The sequence below is a fragment of the Bos indicus x Bos taurus genome, chromosome 14 (genome assembly GCF_003369695.1).
Source record: "Bos indicus x Bos taurus breed Angus x Brahman F1 hybrid chromosome 14, Bos_hybrid_MaternalHap_v2.0, whole genome shotgun sequence".
Lineage (NCBI taxonomy): Eukaryota > Metazoa > Chordata > Mammalia > Artiodactyla > Bovidae > Bos > Bos indicus x Bos taurus.
The window spans coordinates 8,671,524-8,696,900 of NC_040089.1; the positions used below are offsets into that span (position 1 = coordinate 8,671,524).

General features: G+C 46.0%; 1 protein-coding gene across 2 annotated transcripts in view; it reads left to right on the forward strand.

The window, feature by feature from the left end:
- The first annotated feature begins 4,399 nt into the window (after positions 1–4,399).
- KCNQ3 (potassium voltage-gated channel subfamily Q member 3) overlaps positions 4,400–25,377 on the forward strand; it is a 300,343-nt gene continuing 279,365 nt past the window's right edge. The window contains exon 1 of one of the 2 annotated variants that reach the window (XM_027560820.1): positions 4,400–5,061. In XM_027560820.1, coding sequence (XP_027416621.1) covers positions 4,676–5,061 — 386 coding nt within the window. In that variant the 5' untranslated portion in view covers positions 4,400–4,675. The remainder of the gene's footprint in view (positions 5,062–25,377) is intronic. The other variant, XM_027560818.1, reaches the window with a different exon arrangement.

Consider the following 25,377-nt stretch of genomic DNA (forward strand, 5'->3'; position numbering starts at 1 on the left):
CCTATTGGGGGCTGTTGGGGGCTGAGCTTTGGTCTTCGATGCAGTAGTGCTAGTCACCACCAGAATATTAACAAAGGGTACTTCTGGGTCCAAGACAACAAATTATTATCATTGCCTTTTTGTTGATCTTTATTTCATAATTTATCTACAACTATATGTACTTCTTGTGCAATAAGGAAAAGTAATAATATAAATAAAAATATAAATAAAAGTAATAAAAAATAAAGTAAATTTTAACATGGTCTAAAACATAAGGTGTTCTGGGAGCTGCGTGAGAAGGGAGGCAGAGGCTCCCATTTACCCGTTCCTGTGAACCTGAGATCCTGCCCTGCTCATTGGATCACAGTCATGGGTTTCCTTGGTGGCTCAGTCGGTAAAAAAATCTGCCTGCAATGCAGAAGATTGCCTATAATGCAGGAGATCAGGGTTCGATCCCTGATCAGCAAGATTCCCTGGAGAAGGAACTGGCAACCCGCTCTAGAACCCTTGCCTGGGAAACCCCATGTACAGAGGAGCCTGGCAGGTTACAGTCCATGCAGTTGTTAGACACAAATAGTGATAAACCACCACCACCACGATGGTAACCATCACTGGAAGTGTTGTCATCTCCTACAAGCACATTTCTGTTCATTTTGTTACCACATGCTTAACCCTGGGAAGGAGGATTTACAGAGGCATAAACTGAGGTTCAGGGAAGGTCTCTTAATCTCTCTCCCTCTTTCTCCTTATTTATTCTCAGCAAGCCTGCCTGTCTGCAAAGGGGAAAGAGTTCACTGGCTGTACAGAACAGTGACAGGAAGACCAGGAGAGGTGAAAACAAAAGCAAAGGAATGGAGTGGGGATACAGAGAGGAAAATGTAAGAACTAGGAAGTGACTGGGTTTTCAAGGTGACAAATCATGCAAAACCAGGAGGGGGCGCCATGTCGTCTGCACCACGGCCCATCCAACCCTTGAGGATGGAGGCTCTATCACCAAACTACCAGTATCCAGCTGATACCTGAGGCTCTTGGGACTTCAGGGTTCAAAAACAATTCCATCCAGTGGGATGTAGGATGCTTGCTTTCCATCATCTGGAATCTGTGCTATTGAGGGTTGAGATTACACAGTTTCCCAAATAGCACTCAGAGCGCACCCAGATTTTTTGTGATATTTCCAAACTCCCTATCTTCACTGAATTAGAAAACCATTGAAGAAAATCAGTTTCCAAACTCCCTTGCAGTTTCCCTATAGTTAGACTTAATTGGATCAAAATTATGCATTTAATATTGACTTTACTTCACCCTTTTGGGGCAGCATGAAGGTAGTCCTTGCACTTGATCTTAAAACATTAATATTTGACAGTCTGCAGCTCTTATCAAAATAGGAGTCTTTTCAAGTGCCTGAGGTTTGAACTGTCATTTTGGAAATCTGAACTTTTGATTAATTGCACAGTAATGAATTCTGACATCTTTTTCCTATGTGGTTCTTGACTACCCTTTTATGCTTATCTAGGGAGGCTTTTTAAGTGTTGACAAAATTTTTTTGTCACTATGTTACTAAAGTCGCAAGAGAACTAACATTTCCTAAGATTAAAGACTCCCATAATGGTAAAAGACAAAAACAAAAATCTCAGACCCAGACATACAGTGAATGCTTCATTAGGTGCCAACCATTGTTCTGGGGTCTTTGCATTCTGCATTCATTTATTCATTGTTATCTCATGCTGGCAATAAGTATTGAGAGGTTACTATTATAAATAACAGGCATTCTTCTAGGATGCTGAGCCCTTGCATTTGTTTAGAGACAGAATAGTAAACGAAATGCAAATATGACCATTTCAGACAGTGATAAATGTAATGAGTAAATAAAACAGAAAGGGATTGGGGGAGAAGGGTAACTTTATACAAGGTGTTCAAATACAGAGGGCAGAATTTTTCTAGGTAGTTGGGATTGGGCTGGGGCAGAAAGTACAGGCATGTGTTGGTATTTGGTGGGTGGAGGGTAACAGATGTCAGGGAGCCCACTTCAGGTGTTCCGCCTTCTGTTTGGGACTTTTCTCACTGGAGGCGATTCCCTTTCTCCATACTGTTCCTCCTTCCCAGGGTTTGCACTGACTGGTTACTTACACGTTCCAACTCATTGTTGAGCATTCATCTATTCGTGAACTTTTATGGGGGTTTTGCCATTCATAGAGTCCCGTTTCCATCTACCAGTTTATGTAGTCTTCACAAAACTCACCCCACAGCCCACTGACCAAGGAACAATTTTTGTTCACTGGGTTTTCATGACTTCTTTTATATAAAGTTCTCATATCAGAGACACTTTCTGGACAAACTATTCTGTTGCACCAAGCAGTATATTTTTGTGCCTGTATAACACCATTTTAAGGGCTTCAGCCTTGCAGTACAGTTTAACTCCCCTTTTTCTAAACTCCCTTCTTGAAACTTCAGCCTTCTTGGTTCTGAGAATTCTGAGGCTCTTCCCTATGACAGTCATTCATACAGGTCCCACCCCTCCTCCTTCCTCACCCCGTAATCCACTCCGTTTTCTTGCTGCCCCTCCCCCATCCCTCTCCCCTCCCCCATCCCTTCTCCCTTCCCTCATCCTTTCTCCTTTTCCCCATGCTGTCTCTCCTCCAGGCCCTTGCCCTCCTCTCCCTTTCACTCTCCTTTCCTCCAAGCGAATCCAGAGCCCCAATTCACATGCAGGCCTTCCGATCACTCCATTCTATACCCTAGGGGTAGATCCTAGGCTTGGCCTTGCTCACAGCCCCTCCCCTCCACCCAAGCCAGCTTACAAGAGGGAAAGAGGGAAAATCAAAGGAGGCGCCAGGTACTTCCCAGGGGGCGCTAGTGGTAAGGAATTCGCCTGCCAATGCAGGAGACTCAACATACACAGGTTGGATCCATGGGTCAGGAAGGTCCCCTGGAAGAGGGCATGGCAAACCCACTCAAGGATTCTTGCCTGGAGAATCCCATGGACAGAGGAGCCTGATGGGCTACAGTCCATCGGGTCACAAAGAGTCGGACACGACTGAACTCACTTAGCACGCAGCACAAGGTACCAGGGCAGCTGGAATGAAGGGTTTCCTCTAATGGTGGTGGGCACGGTGGGAGGGAGGGAGGGAGTCAGGTTCAAAGGGCAAGACCCTAGTGAATTAACAAGATATAGTCCACCCCCACCCTCCCTCCCCCTCCTCCTCCTCAACTGAGGCCTCACCTTCCTCTTCTCTCCCTGGAGCTCAGGAAGCTCAAGCCGTCCTTCACCTTTGCACTTACTGTTCTGCTGCCTGGAAGGCGCTTCTGGACATTTAACGTAGTTGCTCCAGCTTGCCATTTCATCTCGCCTCCAAAATATCACCTCCACGGTGAGGCCTCCCAGGGACAGACAATTGAAAGAAATTCCCCGCTTCTAGCCCTGCACGCCTATTTTCTTTCCTCCTTGAATTACCCACGGAGGAAATTATGCCGTTCCCGTGTGTTTCGCCGTTATTGTTTTCTACCTTTCGAGAAGGCAAGCTCTCTGAGCACAAGGACCTCACGTGGGTTTAGTCACTGAATGAATGAGCAGAAACTCAGAGAGGGAAGGACCTGCCAAGAGCACAAGTTAGGAGCGAAACCGATTCCCCGTGTCCTATTTCTTCGCCCTCTGCTCTCGCTAGCTGGCGGAGGTGCCATTCAAGGGCCAGGGGCGTGAGGGCGGAACGAACCACGAATGCAGAGCCACGAGCATCGCTGCCCCCGAGCGGGTGGGTCCCCGGTGCGCTCCGCCTTGGCCACCCCAGCAACTTGGATTTTACTTCCCAAGCCAAGAAGCAGGGTTGGGAGGTGACTAGAAAAATCTGAAGATGCAAGAACGGGAAAAAGAGACCATGACCCCCCCTCCCACCCACCCCGTCCCTCCTGCTCTTTTTGTCTTTTCCCTCTACGCCCGGCTCCGGGAAAGCCCCAACGCCCACGGGAGCGCGGGGAGTCCCGCACCGCGGCCGCAGCCGCGCGCACCGGCGATCCCGGGCCGCGGGGCGCGCGGGGTAGGGGCGCGGGGAGGGGCGGGGCGCCGCCGTGGGCCTCCGGCCGCGACGGGGCGGGACAATGGGGCCCCACCCCGGCGAGGGCGGGAGGGAGGCGGCGTGCGCTCGGCCCGCGGCGCGCTCGCTCGCCGCTGCTGCCGCCGCCGGAGCGAGGCTGAGGCTGGAGCGGGCGGGGAGGGGCGCCGGGGGGAGCGCGGAGGCGGGAGGAGGCGGCGGCGGCGGCGGCGCGTGTGGCGGGCGGGAGGGAGGGAGGGCGGCTGGCCCCGGGCTTGTAAATAAACTGCGATGCTGTCTCGGGCTCGCCGGCCCGGGTGCCGCCGCCGCCGCCGCCGCCCGGGAGCGCCGGTGCCGGGCCCCAGCCGCCGCGCGCCCTAGCGCCTCCGCGCCAGCCTCGCGCGCCCTCGCCCGCTTCCCTCAGCCCCCGGCCCGCGCCCCTCGGGGTCCCGCGGCGGAACCGCGCGGGATGTGACCCTTTCCCCCTGCCCCCCGGGGCCCCGCCTTAGCCTGCTTTTGGGAGGGGGGGCTGGTGGGGAGGGGCGCGCGGATCATGGCATTGGAGTTCCCGGGCTTGCAGCCGCCGCCGCCGCCTCTTCCACGCAGCCCGAGCGCCCCTTCTTCCCCGAGCAGCAGCGGAGAAGGCGAAGCGGCCGGCGGGGGCGAGGCAGATGGGGCTCAAGGCGCGCAGGCCGGCGGGGGCGGCTGGCGGCGGCGGCGACGGGGGCGGCGGAGGCGGCGGGGCCGCTAACCCGGCCGGAGGGGACGCGGCAGCGGCCGGCGACGAGGAGCGGAAAGTGGGGCTAGCGCCGGGCGACGTGGAGCAAGTCACCTTGGCGCTGGGAGCCGGAGCTGACAAAGACGGGACCCTGCTGCTGGAGGGCGGCGGCCGCGACGAGGGGCAGCGGAGGACCCCGCAGGGCATCGGGCTCCTGGCCAAGACGCCCCTGAGCCGCCCAGTCAAGAGGAACAACGCCAAGTACAGACGCATCCAAACTTTGATCTACGACGCCCTCGAGAGACCGCGGGGCTGGGCGCTGCTCTACCACGCGCTCGTGTGAGTACCGGGCCTCTCCGGGCGCCCCTCGGAGGCGGTGCGTGAGGTGGAGGGGTTCGGGGTGCGGGTTGGAGCCGAGGACGGCTCTGGGGCTTCCAAGTCCAGGGGCGCCCGTCCACCGAATTGGAGAGCAGCCTGCCCTCTGCTGTGTATGCCTGTGTGTCTGTGGACCACTCTCAGGGTGTTGGACACCTGGGAGTTGAACCCCAAGGCTTAAAAAAAAATCCACGCGTGGCTCCTCAGCTGATTTGGGGATCGAATTGGTACCTCTGTGCGCGCGCGCGGGTGCGCGTTTGTGGCACCATCTCCGGATGTTGGTAGCCAGGCTTAAAAAGAATTCTGTGGTTTTTCTTAATTAACGAGGAGGTTGAACGGGATAAAGCGGATCCTCCCATGCGCTCTGTGTTTCTGCTTGGGGTGGGTCCCTTCTACTTGGGATCGCTGCTGAGTTTAGATGATACATCCTGCAGTTGGGGATGGGAGTGGTACACTGCCCACAGTGGGGGGTGTGTGTGTGAGTGTGAGCGCGGCTATCGATTGCTTGCTTGTGCTGCCCTTTTTCGGGCTCCATTCTGGTGTGGAAAGGAACGTGGTTTGCTCCATTTGGGACTGGGGCTGGCCAACATGCATCTTTTGGGATTCTTTTTAGGGAAGTTAATGAGAGAGAGGGATAAAGGGGGAACTATGATTCTCCGGCTCTAAGCCTGGAATGAGGGGTGGGGGCTTCACCTTGCCAGTCGATGAGGGCCAGGGATAATTTTGGCTGAAACATCTCCATAATTTGGTCTTATCATCCCCTCCACCTCAACTCCTTCCCGTCTCTTGCTGTGGCCGGGCCAGGGCAGAGGGCGTGTGAAGGGGCCTGGGCTGAAGCTTTGCCCCCAAGCATCCTTCCCCTGGAAAGAGTCTCTTTCAAGCCAGAATGTAAATGCGTGATGGGCAGGAAGATGGAACTTCTTTTGCGCCCAATGCTCTGGATAAAATATCCTGCTGTGTTTGGGGAGGGTAGGATGACAGTGGTGGCTACTTTCCCAGGGGGAGAAGTCGGGGTTGTTAACATGCACCCCTCGCCCGACTCCACCCCCCACCCCCGCCCCACCCGCGCCGGGCTGGCAGGGCACTTCCAGGTACCCCTTGCTTCCTCTCTGTGGCTTAGTCATTCTGATGGCTGCTCCTTAGGAAGCTGTACCATTACCAGGCTTTTGACGGGGAAGTGACCAAGACCTTGACCCTTCAGCTTGTACTTTTAGCAGTGAATATTCCTCCCTGTCCTTCTCCAATTGACCGACGACTAATGGGTGGAAAGGAGTTCAGGGAGCCTTGGAGTTAAACACTACCTGCCAATCTTCCTTGGTTGGAAAGGCAGTTCCAGATTTGACCACCAGGTGGGGGCCTCCGCACAGGACCTCAGGCTTGGCAACAGGTTTCATCCGAGAGGTTCCTGAAGCCTGCCTGAAACTGAGGCACGAAAGGCATCCAACCAGGAATATGGGTTGTTTTTTTTTGAGGGTCGGGGCAGGGGGGAATGTAGCCTTTGGCATCCAGGTCTGCGTGTATTTGCAGGTGTTAGTGGCTGGAGAGAAGGGTTAGCAATTGCTCTTCTGTTTGCTTTCATGAGTTGATAAAAAGGGATTAAAATATATTCATCTCTGTCTCTAGTGCTGTATTTAGTCAAATTGAACTGATGATAATACTGGAATATGCGATAATAAGGCATACAAATTACTTGAGTGCACACAAGCATGCACAGCCTTACATGTCCTTTTGACATAAATGGCGTTCTGTACATACTGGCTGCCTTCTGAACCTGGGGTCCCACTGGAGTTTGTGGGCTCTCTCTTCCTTCACCCTTCCCAGCCAGCACTCTTGCCCCTTCTTGGACATTCTGGGGAGGGGATAGCTTAGGCCCGATTTTATCCTTCTCTAGAATTATTCCATCACTTGGAAGCAGGTGTGGGAATGGTGTATGTAACCTCAGTTTCCCAGAGAGGATCCAGGAAAATTTTACATTGTGGAAGAAAGAAGAATTGCATACCTAGCGAGGTACTTTTGCACATGCAAATTATTTATTTCATTTAGTTCTTGTCGCAGTTTCATGACGTGGGAATTGTTACCTGTATTTGATGGATGAGAATATGGAAACCAAAACAGATAGAACCATTTGTCCAGGGTCACATGGTTGAGTTTCTGGAGCTCACATTTGAATGCTGGGGGTCATCTCTTGTTTCTAAGCTGGGATCCCAGTTATGACCCTCTGCCAACAATTTCAGGACTCTGGGTATTTCACGAGGCATCCCTGGGTGCCCCTTGCCCCCTTGGTAACAGACGACTCTGTCATGTCTCTGCCTCCCCTTCCTAGCTCATGGTTGGCAAATGGCTGGAAAGGGATCTGGAATCGAAGGAGGGGCTGCTCAAAGCCCAGGGAATTGCAGTGTTGGGGAGACAGAACGTGGCCTGTGTGGTGCCAGGGTTGGAATTCTGATTAATCGGGCATTCCACAGGAAAACCCTGTCGGGTCGGGTTTGGGCTCCTGACACTTGAATTTCAACTCATTAGCGGAGGCACTGTACACCTTCCCTCCCGCTGAGGAGCAAGCCTAGTCAAGTGAACAAAACCAAACCTTTCATTGATGATTCAGGATTTTGCAAGGCCCTGAAATTTGTGCTTTAAAGCAACCATTATCTTATGCTGGGCTGTGGTTAATGGCACAAGAGAGCCAGGATATTGGGCTGATCGTGGTCTCATAGACTAGTGCATGCTTAAAAAAAGCAAACAAACTCAAAAATGAACCAGACCCATGAGATGTTATTTCTTGCTTCTATCCTAAAGGCAGAGAATACAGCAAATGTGAACATCGAAGACCTTCCACCCCCATCCCACCGCCCCTGCTCCCCTTGTCTTAAACGCCCATCCCTTGCTTTTTCCTGGCTACTCGCTTTCACCCTGGCTGAGTTCTTGGGTCACCTCCTCCGGGGAAGTTTCTCCCTGACCCGCCAGCTGGTTAGAATGGGCTGTCCTTGGCAGCATCCTAACCGTAAGATTCTGCACCGGACTGATCTGCTTGCTCATCTCCCCCACACGGACTGAGAGCTCCTTTGAGGAGGAACTGTGTTGTTCCTTAGCAACCTCAGTCCCCTGCAGGCTTGCTGGGCTCCTGGTGGATACCCAGTAAGCATTTGCTGAATGGACGAGTGAGAGAATCCTCTCAGGTTCACCGAGACTTTGTTCTGCATGGTGTGTGTTACAGTCTTCACAACAATAATAAGTGGTCAGCATCGTGGAAGGTCAATGATGAGAACTGCGCTCAGAAGTTCTAAGGTGGACAAGGGGTAAAGGAAAAGGTCGGAGACCACACTCTGAGCTCAGCAAGGCTGATCTCTTTTCTGTATCTTAAGCTGCATGGTTGAAAAGGATTCCAATATTGTTGAAAATGGGCTGGACTTGAAGTTCACCTCTGGACTCTGCCTTCGGTCTCTGAGGGAAGAGACCCGCATGAGCATGTGCCTGCATGAGCCAGGTTGTGCAAGACCCATAAATTGGGGGTGATCACACTGCCCCATTACCAGGTTGGTTTTTAGGCTAAAGAAAGTAGGGTGTATGAATGAAATGAGCCTACTAGTAGGCATGAAGCATTTATTAGTTGATTCTGAACTAGAATCTCCTTATAAGTCATACCCTTCTGCCATTGTGGCTGTCTGGGGACTCCCACTTCCGGGCCTGTTAGTGGGAAGTTGCTGGCTTCATCTTGGCATATTGCTGGATTGGCACCATACTGTCATCCTGTCCTGACTGCCTCTCCCGGACCAGTAGGGGTGATCAGTCGCCCACCTGTTGATAGACCAAGGGGAAGTGCTCATAAGAGAGGCACACTGATCGCATTCTGAGGTGGATTGGCCCCAAGGCTGAGAGGTGGGGCTCTCAGACCCAGCAGCTGCTCTGGAAGGTAAAGAAGGGCCTGGCTGGTGGACTTAGTGTATTGACTAAAGGGTCTGCAGTCCTCAAGGTGGAGGAGAGATGCTGGCCTCTCACCGAGACCCCTCATTAGCAAGGCAGAGTCTTCGCAAATCTTTGAAGTAAGAGAAACTTAATTTCCCAAACTTGCTTTGCCTCTTACAGCTGGTATGGTCTTGGGAAAGTTGCTGGATCTCCAAGTTTCAATTTCTTCATCTAAAAAATGTGATTAATGTAGACTTTATTGAGCTAAGAGCACCTTACATAGAAGAAATGCTCAATAATAGATAGTCATTTGTGTTATTAATGTTACTCAGTCAATATAAATGCCTTCTCTGTGCCTGGCATTCTTCTAGACATTGGGATTATAGCAGTAAACAAAATCCAGCAAAACAAAACAGTCTAATCTCTGCCCCTATAGAACATACAGTCTAATAATATGTTAGTAATATTTTAATATAATTTAACAATAATGTTAGTATTAGCAGCCATCTCAGAGCTTGGCCATCTGGTCAACCTTCCATCCCAGGCAGAAGGAGTCCCTTCAACAGCAATTCCCCAAAATGCTGCTGCTGCTGCTGCTAAGTCGCTTCAGTCGTGTCCGACTCTGTGCGACCCCATAGACGGCAGCCCACCAGACTCCCCTGTTCCTGGGATTCTCCAGGCAAGAACACTGGAGTGGGTTGCCATTTCCTTCTCCAATGCATGAAAGTGAAAAGTGAAAGGGAAGTCGCTCAGTCATGTCCGACTCTTAGCGACCCCATGGACTGCAGCCCACCAGGCTCCTCCATCCATGGGATTTTCCAGGCAAGAGTACTGGAGTGGGGTGCCATCGCCTTCTCCCAATGCTACCACTTACTAACTGATTACTGATGGGACATTGTTTTTCTTTTCTAGACAATGCTGGATTCAGTTCTCTCAACTATTGTGTTTCTCTGGCTCTGTTCATCCCATTCTCCTCTTTTTCTGCCTCCATGTAGCTCATTCTTTCTCATTTCCCACAAGGTATTGGTCTTCTTAACCCCCTCAGTTCATCCTCACTTTTTTCCTTACCCTACTAATTTCCTCTTTGCATTTTCTTCTTCAGTTTTGTCAGTTTCCTTCTCATTATTGAGAACCAAGGATTTTGAGTTCTCATTCTTTCTTAAAATTTTTATTTTACTGTGATAAGAACACTTAACACGAAATCTACCCTCTTAACAAATATTTAAGTGTACAGCATGCTGTTGTTGACTGTAGGTACAGGGTTGTACGGCTGATCGCTCCCCTTGCTTAACCGACACTTAATGCCTGTTGGCTGCTGCTGCTGCTGCTAAGTCACTTCAGTCGTGTCCGACTCTGTGTGACCCCATAGACGGCAGCCCGCCAAGCTCCCCCGTCCCTGGGATTCTCCAGGCAAGAACACTGGAGTGGGTTGCCTGTTGGCTGGTCACCCTCTATACCTCCCTCCCTCCAGCTCCTAGCAACCACCATATCACCCTTTCACTCCAGGAATTTGTTTTAGATCCTCATATAAGTAGCCTCATGCAGCGTTTGTCATTCTGTGAATGTCTTATTTCACTTAGCATAATGCCCTCAGGGTCCATCTGTGTTGTCACATACTGCAGAATTCCCTTAAGACTGAGTGGTATTCCATTTTCTTTATCCATTCATCTGTGGATGGACATTTAGGATGTTTCCACATCCTGGCTAATGTGAATAGTATTTCAATAAGCATAGAAGTGCTAATATCTCTTTGAGATCCTGATAATAATATTTTGAGTAAATTCTCAGAAGTGGAGCTGCTGAATCACATGGTAGTCCTATTTTTTAATTTTTGGGACACCTCCATGCTGCTTTCCAGCTGCACCATTTGCTTTTCCACCAGCACTGTTTGTTGTTGTTCCGTCACTAAGTCATATTTGACTCTTTGTGAGCCCATGGACCCATGGACTGCAGTAATCAAGGCTTGCCTGTGCTTCACTGTCTCCAGGGGTTTGCTCAAACTTACGACCCTGAGTTTGCTCAAACTCATGCTTCCCAGGTGGCTCAGATGGTAAAGAATCTGCCTGCAATGCAGGAGACCCAGGTTTGATCCCTGGGTCAGGAAATCCTCAGAGAAGGGAATGGCTACCCATTCCAGTATTCTTTCCTGGAGAATTCCATGGACAGAGGAGCCCGTCACAGAGTCAGACCCAACTGAATGACTAACACTTTCACTTTCCAACAATATGTAAGGCTTGCTATTTCTCCACATCTTCACTAATACTTGCTGTGTTTTGTTTTTTGTGATAATAGTCATCCTGACAGGTTTGAGGTGTTCTATATTGTATCATTCTTTCTCATTGGTAAGAGCATGGTCTTTGGAGTCAGACATGGGTTTGCTATTTCCTTGCTTTGTGACCTAGAGCAATTTGCTCAACTTTCTTGAATTTCAGTTTATTTCTGATATGTAGATAATAATGCCTGCCCCTCAGGGTTGCTGTGAAATTTAATCAAGGTGATGATGTTAAGCCCCTAAACATTGCATTGTGTTGATTTGCAACCTCAGGTGAAATCTGAAATTGGTCGAGTACATGGATGGTAAGGAGAGACCCAAGAAAGAAGCAAGCCACTCTGGATGAGTAGGTGTTGGGCTTAAGAATCAGAGAACTTGTATATGGGGCTTGTCATGGGCAGCGAGAGAGGTAGATATTTACACTGCCTTCCAGCATCTTAAAGGTTTATATAGAAGCCTTTGTGGGATACAGTAACATATACCATCCAGATGGTTTCAACAACACATGCTCACTCAAGACTGCACCCTGCAACATGGCTCCCACTGTGGCAACAGTGGGCAGAGGATAGAGTCCCAGCACTAGAGGGATAAGGAGCCAGCTCATGGGTCACATCCTCTCCATGACCCCCACCAGCACCATGGTTCAGTTCAGTTCAGTTCAGTCGCTCAGTTGTCTCCGACTCTTTGCAACCCCATGAATCACAGCACGCCAGGCCTCCGTGTCCATCACCAACTCCTGGAGTTCACCCAGACTCACATCCATCCAGTCAGTGATGCCATCCAGCCATCTCATCCTCTGTTGTCCCCTTCTCCTCCTGCCCCCAATCCCTCCCAGCATCAGAGTCTTTTATGAGTCAACTCACCATGGTAGACTTCAGTAAATGTTGTTTCTTTCTTGCTTTTCCTCTCAACTGTATTTAATCTGCCTTCTTCTTGCCCACCACCCCCCCCCCAAAATCCACAGCCCCCTTCCCTTTCTAATAATCTCATTTGATTTTTCATTTTATGAACTCCTTGATCTCTTCCTTTCTCTTTTTTATGACACTGTCAAACTGTTCAAGCAGAATGAAGAAGCCGAGGGGTGGACACAGCAACCCACAGCATCAGGTCTCTGGGAAGCCATGAGACTGTATGCTGGGAACAACAAGGACCACAGGTACACCAGGTTCACTTTCTAGGAAACAGGCTAACATCAAGTGGCCGTTCATGCTTGAAGAGAAGGTGCCCAGTATCTCCCTTTCATAAATGCATGACAGATGCTCAGAAGTTATGTGACTGACCCAGGATCTTGAAACTAAGGTGGTGGAGTTGGGATCACACAGGAGTCCTCCACCCACTAGGTGGCGCTCTCTTCGCCACGTTACCATTCTCCTCTGTGGAAGGAAGGCGGTGCACCAGAAGAGTAATGGAAAGGTATCGACACTCTCGCTTTCAGAGTGAGGCAATTTAGAGCTGCATTTCTGGAAAGTTCCCACGGGAAACCAGTGCAGCTGGTCTGTAGCCCACACTTTGAGTAACAAGGCTTCTCAGACTTTGATATAAGTGTGTATCAACTAGGCATGAAGGTAGGTGGTGGTGGTTTAGTCGTGAAGTCATGTCTGATTCTTGCGACCCCACGGACTGGAGCCCACCAGGCTCCTCTGTCCGTGGAATTTCCCAGGCAAGAATACTGGAGTGGGTTGCCATTTCCTTCTACAGGGGACCTTAAGAGAAATCTGGCAGATTGCACCTGAACCAAAACCATTCAACTTGCATGTAATGAGGGCAACTGACCCTACCCTTCTCCTGAATAATTCAGTGGAAATTTACAACATACGTGCAATCATGCCTAAACTGACCTGAAACTAATCATGAAGAAATAACAGACAAAGTCAAATGGTGGGACACCCTGCAAGATATCTGGCATGGTCTCTTCCAAAGGGTCTGTGTGATGAGAACAAACAAAAATGAGGAAAACTTTCTGTTTAAGGAGGCTGAACGCACATGACAGCCAGGTGCAATGCTTGAAAATCAACAAGTGGACTACATCAGATTTCAGCACCGCAAAAGAAGGGATCAACCAAATGAAAAGGCAACTATGATAAGGGAGAAAATATTTGCAACCATGTATTTGATAAGAGGATAAAATCCAAAATATACAAATAATTCGTACAACTCTGTAGCAAGAAAGCAAATACTCTGATTTTAAAAATGGGCAGAGAATCTGAATAAATATTTTTCCAAGAAGATATACAGATGGCACGTGAAAAGGTGCTCAGCATCATTGAGCATCAGGGGAATGCAAATTTAAAATGCAGTGAGATACCACCTCGCACCTGTCAGAATGGTTATCATCAAAAAGACAAGAAATAGAAAGTGTTGGTGAGGATGTGGAGAAAAGGGATCCCTTATGCACTGTTGGTGAGAATGTAAACTGGTGCAGCCACTATGGAGAACAGCATGGAGATTCCTCAAAAACTTAAAAATAGAGCTACCATATGCTCCAGCAATCCCACTTCTGGATATATATATCCAAAGGAGATGAAATCAGTATCTTGAAGAGCTATTTGCAGTCCCGTGTTCACTGCAGTATTATTTACAATAGGCAAGATATGGAAACAGCTTGAGTGCCCATTGATGGATGAATGGATAAAGAAAATGTGATATATACATGAGATGGAATATTTTCCAGCCGTAAAAAGAAGGAAATCTTGCTATTTGCAGCAACATGGATGAATCATTAGGGCATTATGCTAAGAGACATACGTCAGAGACAAGTACTGTATTGTCTCACTTATAAATGCAATCTAAAAAAATTGAACTGAGCACTGGAGATCAGATTGGTGGTTGTCGGGGGCAACCAATTGGTGGTGGTACAGGAAATGGATTAAGATGGTTAAGGGGTAAAGACTTTTACTTATAAGATGATAGGTTCTGGGTTCTAATGAACAGTGTGGTGACAGTATTTAAAAATAACTCTGTTGTATAGTTGAAAGTTGCTAAAGAGAACAGATCCTAACACTTCTCACCAAAATAATGGGTAAATAAACTGTGTAAGTTGTTGGTTGTGTTTATGTGTTTGTTGTAGTTATCATTTCATAAGATACATGTGTATTTAATCATCATATTGTGTACCTTAAATGTACACAATGTTACATGTCCATTGTATGTGAATAAAGCTGGAAAAAACATAAGCCAATGCAATTCATGACTCTTGATTGGACTGTGAATTAAAAAAATGAATAACAATAAAATATTATAGGGACAATTAAGCAAATTTGAACATGGAGTCCATATTCGATGATATTTTATCAGTTCAGTTCAGTCGCTCAGTCATGTCTGACTCTTTGCGACCCCATGGACTGCATCACGCCAGGCTTCCTTCTCCATCACCAACTCCTGGAGCTTGCTCAAACTCATGTCTATTGAGTTGGTGATACCATCCAACCATCTCATCCTCTGTCATCCCCTTCTCTCCCTGCCTTCAGTCTTTCCCAGCATCAGGGTCTTTTCCAGTGAGTCAGTTCTTCCCATCAGGTGGCCAAAGTATTGGAGCTTCAGCTTCAGCATCAGTCCTTCCAATGAAGAATCAGAGTTGATTTCCTTTAGGATTGACTGGTTGGATCTCCTTGCAGTCCAAGGGACTCTCAAGAGTCTTCTCCAACACCACAGTTCAAAAGCATCAATTCTTCGGTGCTCAGTTTTCTTTATAGCCCAACTCTCACATCCATACATGACTACGGGAAAAACCATAGCTTTGACTAGACAGACCTTTGTTGGTAAAGTGATATCTCTGCTTTTTAATATGCTGTCTAGGTTGGTCTTAGCTTTCCTTCCAAGGAGCAAGCATCTTCTAATTTCATGGCTGCTGTCATCATGTGTAGTGATTTTGGAGCCCCCCAAAATAAAGTCTCTCACTGTTTCTATTGTTTCCCCATCTGTTTGCCATGAAGTGATGGACCGGATGCCATGATCTTAGTTTTCTGAATATTGAGTTTTAAGCCAACTTTTTCACTCTCCTTTTTCACTTTCATCAAGAGACTCTTTAGTTCTTCTTCACTTTCTTCCATAAGGGTGGTGTCATCTGCGTATCTGAGGTTATTGATATTTCTCTCCGCAATCTTGATTCCAGCTTGTGCTTCATCCAGGTTGGCATTTCACATGATGTACTCTCCATACAAGTTAAATAAGCAGGGTGACAAAATACAGCCTTGATGTACTCTTTTCCCAATTTGGAACCAGTCCATTGTTCCATGTCTGTTTCTAACTGTTGTTTCTTGACCTACATACAGATTTCTCAGGAGGCAGGTCAGATGGTCTGGTATTCCCATCTCTTTAAGAATTTTCCAGTTTGTTGTGATCCACATAGTCAAAGGCTTTGACGTAGTCAATAAAGCAGAAATAGATGTTTTTCTGGAGCTCTCTTGCTTTTTTGATGATCCAACAGATGTTGGCAATTTGATCTCTGGTTCCTTTGCCTTTTCTAAATCCAGTTTGGGTTCGTGTATTGTTGAAGTCTCAATTGAGACATTTGAGAAGACTGTTGGAGACTGTTGGAGAATTTTGAGCATTACTTTGCTAGCATGTGAGATGACTGCAATTGTGTGGTGGTTTGAACATTCTTTGGCATTGCCTTTCTTTGGGATTGGAATGAAAACTGACCTTTTCCAGTCTTGTGACCACTGCTGATTTTTCCAAATTTTCTGGCATATTGAGTGCAGAACATTCACAGCATCATATTTTAGGATTTGAAATAGCTCAAGTGGAATTCCATCACCTCCACTGGCTTTGTTCATAGTGATGCTTCCTAAGGCCCACTTGATTTTGAATTTCAGGATGTCTGGCTCTAGGTGAGTGATCACACCATCATGGTTATCTGGGTTATGAAGATCTTTTTGATCTAGTTCTTCTGTGTATTCTTGGCACCTGTTCTTAATATCTTCTGCTTCTATTAGGTCCATACCATTTCCGTCCTTTATTGTGCCCATCTTTGCACGAAATGTTCCCTTGGTATCTCTAATTTTCTTGACGTGATCTCTAGTCTTTCCCATCCTGTTGTTTCCCTCTATTTCTTTGCACTGATCACTGAGGAAGGCTTTCTTATCTCTCCTTGCTATTCTTTGGCACTCTGCGTTCAAATATGTATATCTTTCCTTTTCTCTTGTGCCTTTAGCATCTCTTCTTTTCTCAGCTATTTGTAAGGTATCCTCAGAAAACTGTTTTGCCTTTCTGCAGTTCTTTTTCTTGGGGATGGTCTTGATCCCTGCCTCCTGTACAATGTCATTAACCTCTGCCCATAGTTCTTCAGGTACTCTATCAGATCTAATCCCTTGAATCTATTTCTCACTTCCACTGTATAATTGTAAGGGATTTGATTTAGGTCATACCTGAATGATCTAGTGGTTTTCCCTACCTTCTTTAATTTTAGTCTGGATTTGGCAATCAGGAGTTCATAATCTGAGTCACAGTCAGCCCCAGTCTTGTTTTTGCTGAATGTGTACAGCTGCTCCATCTTTGGCTGCAGAGAATATAATCAATCTGATTTTGGTATTGATCATCTGGTGATGTCCATGTGTGGAGTCTTCTCTTGTGTTGTTGGAAGAGGGTGTATGCTATGACCAGTGTGTTCTCTTGGCAAAACTCTATTAGCCTTTGCCCTGCTTCATTTTGTATGCCAAGGTCAAATTTGCCTGTTACTCCAGGTATCTCTTGACATCGTACTTTTGCATTCCAGTCCCCTATAATGAAAAGGACATCTTTTGGGGGTGTTAGTTCTAGAAGGTCTTGTAGGTCTTCATAGAACTGTTCAGCTTCTTCAGCATTACTGGACAGGGCATAGACTTGGATTACGATGATATTGAATGGTTTGCCTTGGAAATGAACAGAGATCATTCTGTCATTTTTGAGATTGCACCCAAGTACTGCCTTTCAGACTTTTTTGTTGACTAGGAAGGCTTCTCCATTTCTTCTAAGGGATTCTTGCCCACAGTAGTAGATATAATGGTCATCTGAATTAAATTTGCTGATTCTAGTCTATTTTAGTTCACTGATTCCTAAAATGTTGATGTTCACTCTTGCCATCTCCAGTTTGGCCACTTCCAGTTCACCTTGCTTCATGGACATAACATTCCAGGACATCAAATTTGGACATTATATATCTGAATTTAATTTCGTGAGTGTGATAATTTCTTTATGGTTATGCAGATGAAATTTTTTTAAAGAGGTGCCTGCTGTAATATTTAGTGGTGAAGGGTCGTGGTACCTGCAACTTGCTTTCAGGTGGTTCAGCACACATGCACACTAGGTAAATGTGTGTGTGAGTGCACAGTCCATGTGCACAAAAGGGAAGAGAGAGGAGGCCAACAGGATGAAGAAATTAACATTGGAAAATCTAGGAAATATATGTATATGTGTGGGTTATATTTCCTTCCTAATTAAAAATTTTTGATAAAAAGTGAAAAATACTTTTATTTTTAAAACAAAAGACCAAATACCCACAGACTGCACAAAGCATGTACATGAATCCAGATGAAGGTTCCACCCCAGAAAGCGATACCATTGTTCTGAAGGCGTCAGGCATCATTGTAAAGTGATTCTATTATGGAGTCAGACCTGAAAACCTTTAACTGAGCTGAACAGGCTTTCCCAGATTCATAGATTCTGTATAGACAGTTCCTCAAATTTCCTCTCCACTTTGGGCTTTTTAAAAAAAATACTATTTTTTTAAATTAAGAAATGTTTATTGAATATAGTTGATTTATAGTATTGTGTTAGTTCAGATGTGCAGCAAAGTGGTTTGATTATATATGTGCTGTGCTGTGCTTAGTCACTCAGTCATGTCCAACTCTTTGTAACCCCGCCAAGTGCCTCTGTCCATGGGGATTCTCCAGGCAAGAATACTGGAGTGGGTTGCCATACCCTCCTCCAGGGGATCTTCCCTACACAGGGATAGAACCTAGGTCTTCTGCATTGCAGGTAGATTCTTTACCCTCTGAGCCACCAGGGAAGCCCAGGAATATTGGAGTGGGTAGCCTATCCCTTCTCCAGTGGATTTTCCTGACCCAGGAATTGAACTGGAATCTCCTGCATTGCAGGCAGATTCTTTACCAACTGAGCTACCAGGGAAGCCCTTATACATACATACTCAGATTCTTCTCCCTTATAGGTTGTTACAGAATATTGAGTATAGTTCCATGTCTTTGGCTAGGTGATGGGAAGCATCCAGTAGAAAGGAGCAGATTAGCATGCTATGGCCATTCATTTCAAGGCCACACATACCTACTGAAGTGCCAAGCTTTGTAAAAGCCAGAACACTGAGGGAGATGAGTCATGTATAATTCTTTCCCACCAGAGATAGAGACTGGAAACAACTCGTGTAAATAGTCCAGCAAATGCAGTAATGGAATGCAGATGAGGAATCCAGGCGTGCAGAATGGGGAAGGGACTGTGGTCTCTTCTGCTAAGGGAGACTTCTCCAAAGGAGGTATAAACAGCAGGGAGAAGATGAAAGAACCTACTCATAGTCCTGTTGACTAATCTCCCCCTTCTGCTTGGAGGACAGAAGGCTACCTTCAATTAAATTGAATACTGAATTACTATTCTTGCATTATTTGGAGGCTCCCTCTTTCATCTGTAGTCATTAAAAATATTCCATTGATGTCTAAAATGTTCATAAATCAAGTGTGACTCTATGGTATTTTGCCGAGAACCAAAGTCCTGCTCTCTTTCTCTTTTTAGCTTGGGTTTTGAAGTTTTGACAGAATGAAAGCAAAATTTGTCACATCTTGAACCACAGAGCAGTGTGAAGAAAAGCAAGGAAAATATCTTCAAAGGTGGATTGAATAAAAACCTATTTTAGACACAGTGACATGCAGTTTTGGTGTGGGGTGGCCAGAGATGACTGAGTTTGTTAGAACTGTGTTGGACAAGTTGTTTGAAAAGCTGCATTAACTGTGTGATTCAGATGCCTCCCTTATCTCATAATCTGAAGATACTTTCTGTATAGGATTGATGCAGACTCCCATGAGGCAGTGTATGAGGAAGCACTTTGGAAAGTACAGGGGGTGTGGCATTCTGAGGTAGCATCTTCCTAAAGCTGCATAAGGAGCAGACAGGTCCTGCAGTTGGGTTTGGAGCATTTGCCCTGGGACAGATTTCCCACATTTCTGTCTGTGTTGCATCACCTGAACATTGCTGCGTATGTTAATCAGGAACCCATCGATGGTTTGACTTAGCATGTGTACTGTAGGGATGTTGGCTTCCCTAGGATGACCACCTTTTAGGAGAATGAAGAGGATGCAGTTTGGAGATGACAAGACTGAAGTCGGAAATGACAAGACAGCAGTCAGTACCAATTTGGCAGGTGTCTTAGGACATAAAACAGACCCAATCCAATTGTACCCTGTTGGGTGGGACTTTTCATTCAAACCATAGAGACATTTGTCTGAAATGTTTTCTCGAGAGAATAAAATGGGTTGTAACTTGGGAACAAGTTTGCTTCTTGCATACAATTCATGAAAAATGAGAGTCAGTACTGATGGAGTTGGCTCATGGGACTTCCTGTACATAAGCCCTGCTTGGCTCCTCCTGATATGGGCTTCTGTCCAGGCTGATGTCCTCAGATGGGAATCTCTTCTTCCTCCTCTCCATCCTCCTCTCCTTTAAAAGACATAACAGCATCTGGACCCTGTAAGAGTATAACAGTCCAGTTTGTTATTGTTGTTCAGCAACTCTGTGTGTGTGTGAAAGTCACTCATTCGTGTCCAACTCTTTGAAACCCCATGGACTATACACTTCTCGGAATTCTCCAGGCCAGAATACTGGAGTGTGTAGCCTTTCCCTTCTCCAGGGGATCTTCCCAACCCAGGGATTGAACCCAGTTCTCCCACATTGCAGGCAGATTCTTTACCAGCTGCGCCACACTAAGTCATGTCTAACTCCTCACGATCCCATGGACCGCAGCACGCCAGGCTTCCCTGTCCTTCACTATCTCCCAGAGTTTGCTCAGGTTCATGTCCATTGAATTGGTGATGCTGTCTAACCATCTCATTCTCTGCTGCCCTCTTCTTTTGCCTTCATTCTTTCCCAGCATCAGAGTCTTTTCCACTGAGCTCTTTGCAACAGTTGGCTGAAATACTGGAGCTTCAGCAATATTCCTTACAATGAACACTTGGGGTTGATTTCCTTGGGGCATATTAAAGTAATATATTGATAATAAGCATCTACATCATGTAGTTTATTGTATTCCCTCTTGGACAATCCTACCAGGACACTTGCTTTAGAAGTGGCTGTTAGCAGGGCCCTTCTTACAAATTTGCCAAATCTGCTTCTCCTATCAGATCTGATCAGATCAGATCAGTCACTCAGTCATGTCCGACTCTTTGTGACCCCATAAATCGCAGCACGCCAGGCCTCCCTGTCCATCACCAACTCCCGGAGTTCACTCAAACTCACGTCCATCGAGTCAGTGATGCCATCCAGCCATCTCATCCTCTGTCGTCCCCTTCTCCTCCTGCCCCCAATCCCTCCCAGCATCAGAGTCTCTTCCAATGAGTCAACTGTTCGCATGACGTGGCCAAAGTACTGGAGTTTCAGTTTTAGCATCATTCTTTCCAAAGAACACCCAGGACTGATCTCCTTTAGAATGGACTGGTTGGATCTCCTTGCAGTCCAAGGGACTCTCAAGAGTCTTTTCCAACACCACAGTTCAAAAGCATCAATTCTTTGGCGCTCAGCCTTCTTCACAGTCCAACTCTCACATCCATACATGACCACAGGGAAAACCATAGCCTTGACTAGACGGACCTTTGTTGGCAAAGTAATGTCTCTGCTTTTGAATATGCTGTCTAGGTTGGTCATAACTTTCCTTCCAAGGAGTAAGCGTCTTTTAATTTCATGGCTGCAGTCACCATCTGCAGTGATTTTTAGAGCCCAGAAAAATAAAGTCTGACACTGTTTCTGCTCTTTCCCCATCTATTTCCCATGAAGTGATGGGACCGGATACCATGATCTTCGTTTTCTGAACGTTGAGCTTTAAGGCAACTTTTTCACTCTCCACTTTGACTTCCATCAAGAGGCTTTTTAGTTCCTCTTCACTTTCTACCATAAGGGTGGTGTCATCTGCATATCTGCCGTTATTGATATTTTTCCTGGCAATCTTGATTCCAGCTTGTGTTTCTTCCAGTCCAACGTTTCTCATGATGTACTCTGCATATAAGTTAAATAAACAGGGTGACAAAATACAGCCTTGATGTACTCCTTTTCCTATTTGGAACCAGTCTATTGTTCCATGTCCAGTTCTAACTGTTGCTTCCTGACCTGCATACAAATTTCTCAAGAGGCAGATCGGGTGGTCTGGTATTCCCATCTCTTTCAGAAGTTTCCACAGTTTATTGTGATCCACACAGTCAAAGGCTTTGGTATAGTCAATAAAGCAGAAATAGATGTTTTTCTGGAACTCTCTTGCTTTTTCCATGATCCAGTGGATGTTGGCAATTTGATCTCTGGTTCCTCTGCCTTTTCTAAAACCAGCTTGAACATCAGAAAGTTCACGGTTCACATATTGCTGAAGCCTGGCTTGGAGAATTTTGAGCATTACTTTACTAGCGTGTGAGATGAGTGCAATTGTGCAGTTGTTTGAGCATTCTTTGGCATTACCTTTCTTTGGGATTGGAATGAAATCTGACCTTTTCCAGTCCTGTGGCCACTGCTGAGTTTTCCAAATTTGCTGGCATATTGAATGCAGCACTTTCACAGCATCATCTTTCAGGATTTGGGATAGCTCAACTGGAATTCCATCACCTCCACTAGCTTTGTTCATCGTGATGCTTTCTAAGGCCCACTTGACTTCACATTCCAGGATGTCTGGCTCTAGATGAGTGATCACACCATCATGATTATCTGGGTCGTGAAGATCTTTTTGTACAGTTCTTCTGTGTATTCTTGCCATTTCTTCTTAGTATCTTCTGTTTCTGTTAGGTCCATACCATTTCTGTCCTTTATCGAGCCCATCTTTGCATGAAATGTTCCTTTGGTATCTCTGATTTTCTTGAAGAGATCTCTAATCTTTCCCATTCTATTGTTTTCCTCTATTTCTTTGCATTGATTGCTGAAGAAGGCTTTCTTATCTCTTCTTGCTATTCTTTGGAACTCTGCATTCAGATGTTTATATCTTTCCTTTTCTCCTTTGCTTTTCACTTCTCTTCTTTTCACAGCTATTTGTAAGGCCTCCCCAGACAGCCATTTTGCTTTTTTGCATTTCTTTTCCATGGGGATGGTCTTGATCCCTGTCTCCTGTACAATGTCATGAACTTCATTCCATAGTTCATCAGGCACTCTATCTATCAGATCTAGGCCCTTAAATCTATTTCTCACTTCCACTGTATAATCATAAGGGATTTGATTTAGGTCATACCTGAATGGTCTAGTGGTTTTCCCTACTTTCTTCAATTTAAGTCTGAATTTGGCAATAAGGAATTCATGGTCTGAGCCACAGTCAGCTCCTGGTCTTGTTTTTTGCTGACTGTATAGAGCTTCTCCATCTTTGACTGCAAAGAATATAATCAGTCTGATTTCGGTGTTGACCATCTGTGAGGTCCATGTATAGAGTCTTCTCTTGTGTTGTTGGAAGAGGGTGTTTGTTATGACCAGTGCATTTTCTTGGCAAAACTCTGTTAGTCTTTGCCTAAGCCAGTGTTGTATCTGGAGTTTCTTTCTTTTTTTTTTTTTTAAATTTTTTATGTGGACCATTTTTAAAGTTTTTTTTTTTAATTTGTTACAATATTGTTTCTGTTTTGGCTTTTCGGCGGTGAGTCATGTGGGATTAGCTTCCCAACTAGAACTCGAACCCACATCCTCTGCAGTGGAAGGTGAAGTCTTAATCCCTGGAACACCATGGAAGGCCCCCTGGAGTTTCTTTGCCATTAGATTCTTTGTAAACCTGCCATAGCAGTTCAAGTCCAGTTCTGTCTTTATGGATGTCTTTTGTGGGGGATGGGGTGAAATATTATCTAAAATGACTTGAAAATATTGAGCCATTCCAGGCCTTCTGTACTAATGGAAAATCACTCAGCACTATCACTCTATATATCTCCCCACTCCTTCCCGTTCCTAAAACCCCAGCTTCCACTTTATCTCACCCCATGCGTATCAATTTCAGATGCTTCCCCACCTATAGTGAGGTTAGTCCAGGAAATGAAACCTTAGAAGTCAGCAAGTCTAATCAAATTAATCAGTAGGTAGTTACTTAAGGGAAGTTTGTGAGATGTTTGGACCTGGAGACAGGCACTGGGCAGATGACATAAATCAGAGGCGATCAGAATTGTAGAGAGGAAACTGAGGTGCAGGGCAGCGAGAAACGTGCCTAAGGCCACTTTGATGGCAAAGGGAGAACTTGAACTCAGATCTTCTTTCAAGGCTGGCTTCCACTCAGCCACATCAGCTTCCTTCGTGGTCCTCCAGTGGCTGTGTAGTGACGGAGAGGTGTTACCACAGTGTGATTTCTTTCGGTTGCACTGTCTTGTGATCTGGATCAAATACAGTAAGTCCCCTACATACCAGTTCCATTCTGAGAGTGTGTTTGTAAGTCCAGTTTGTTTATATAAGTCCAACTAAGTTAGTCTAGCTACCTATATAGTTACCTAATTACCTAATTAGCCTATATGGCCAACTACCACAATTGGGTGTATAGTACTATATTGTAATAGGTGTATAATACTTTTCACACAAGTAATACATTAAAAAATAAACATTTTTAATCATACAGTGCAGTATCTTGAAAAGTACAGTAGGACAACACAACAGCTGGCATACAGGGGCATGTTTGCATCTTTGAAAGATCGCAGCTTGAAGGTTTATATGTAGGGGGTCTTAACTGTAAGCAGGAGAAAGAATAAAGCCAAGTGCAGACTAATCAGGCATTCATTCACAGGCCTCTTGCCAAGGAAGGCTTCTCTTCCAGTTGAAATTCCCAATGCCTCCCTCCCCTTTACTCCACCCCCACCCACCCCCCCAAATCCAGCCCTTTCCCAAGAGTCATAGAAAATACTCTCTGATGTCCCTTGAGCCCAGCATTGAACTGGGGCATTCAAAACCCATCATATCAATCGTAAGTAATGTTTTTATCCACCTGGGTTGTTATACTGTCACCTGTGGGGCAGCACCATGGTCCATTCATGGAAACCTGATCTATTGTCATTAATAACAGTCACTGACATTTATAGGCTTATTTCCCTGTGCCGTGTTGGGTTAAGCGCTCTTGATGGCTTTTCTGAGGTGTGCCTGAGAGCCCAGTCCCCAGGAGATCAAAGCTCTCACCCTGAGCCCTGGGTTAATTTGCTCTGTGGTCTCCAACAAGTCCTTGTATTTCTAATAGCCTCAGCGATTCATCTGATGAATGGCCCTCGAATTCCCAGCCCTACACGTGATTGAAAGGGTTAAATGAATGAGTTCATGGATGTACTCAGCAAAGGCTAACACTGCATCTTACTCTGTGTCCTTCCAGAAACTCCCTGAGGCAAGGTGCTCAGTACAAGTGGTTTATTTAACGCAGGGTTGTGCCATCTTGTTTTATTATCTCCCCTTTGAAGAGTCTTCTTGGACATTTTTTCCCCCCAATTGTTCCACCCATGATGTTTTAATTACAGATACACTGTGTATCTCTTTATGTACTTCATGAATTTCTGGGCCCCATATATAAAAAGAGTATGATTTTTTTCCCCAACCCCACTTTCTAGGAATCAATTTTTCCGCCTTAGAGGCACTACCACCTCTATTGAGAATGCATGATTTAGGAGATATTCCAAGAAAAATCAGAAAAATATTGGGCTGGCCAAGAAGTTTGTTTGGATTTTTCTGTAAGATGTTACAGAATAAACTTAGAATGAACTTTTTGGGCAACCCAGTAAGTAAAATTGGAGCACGTGGGGGAAATAAGACAGGAAAGAGAAAGGAGACTGTAAAGATGCATTTATCATCAAGCAGGTTACCATGGGGGTTAATTAAAGCTGGTCCTCCCGGGGAACCTTGGAATGCAGCATAGAACAGTGGAGAATTATCAGCAGACTCCATCCATCATTGGCTCAGGGCTTATCCCAGGGGTATTACCTCTCAGAAAAAGCCCTGAGACAAAA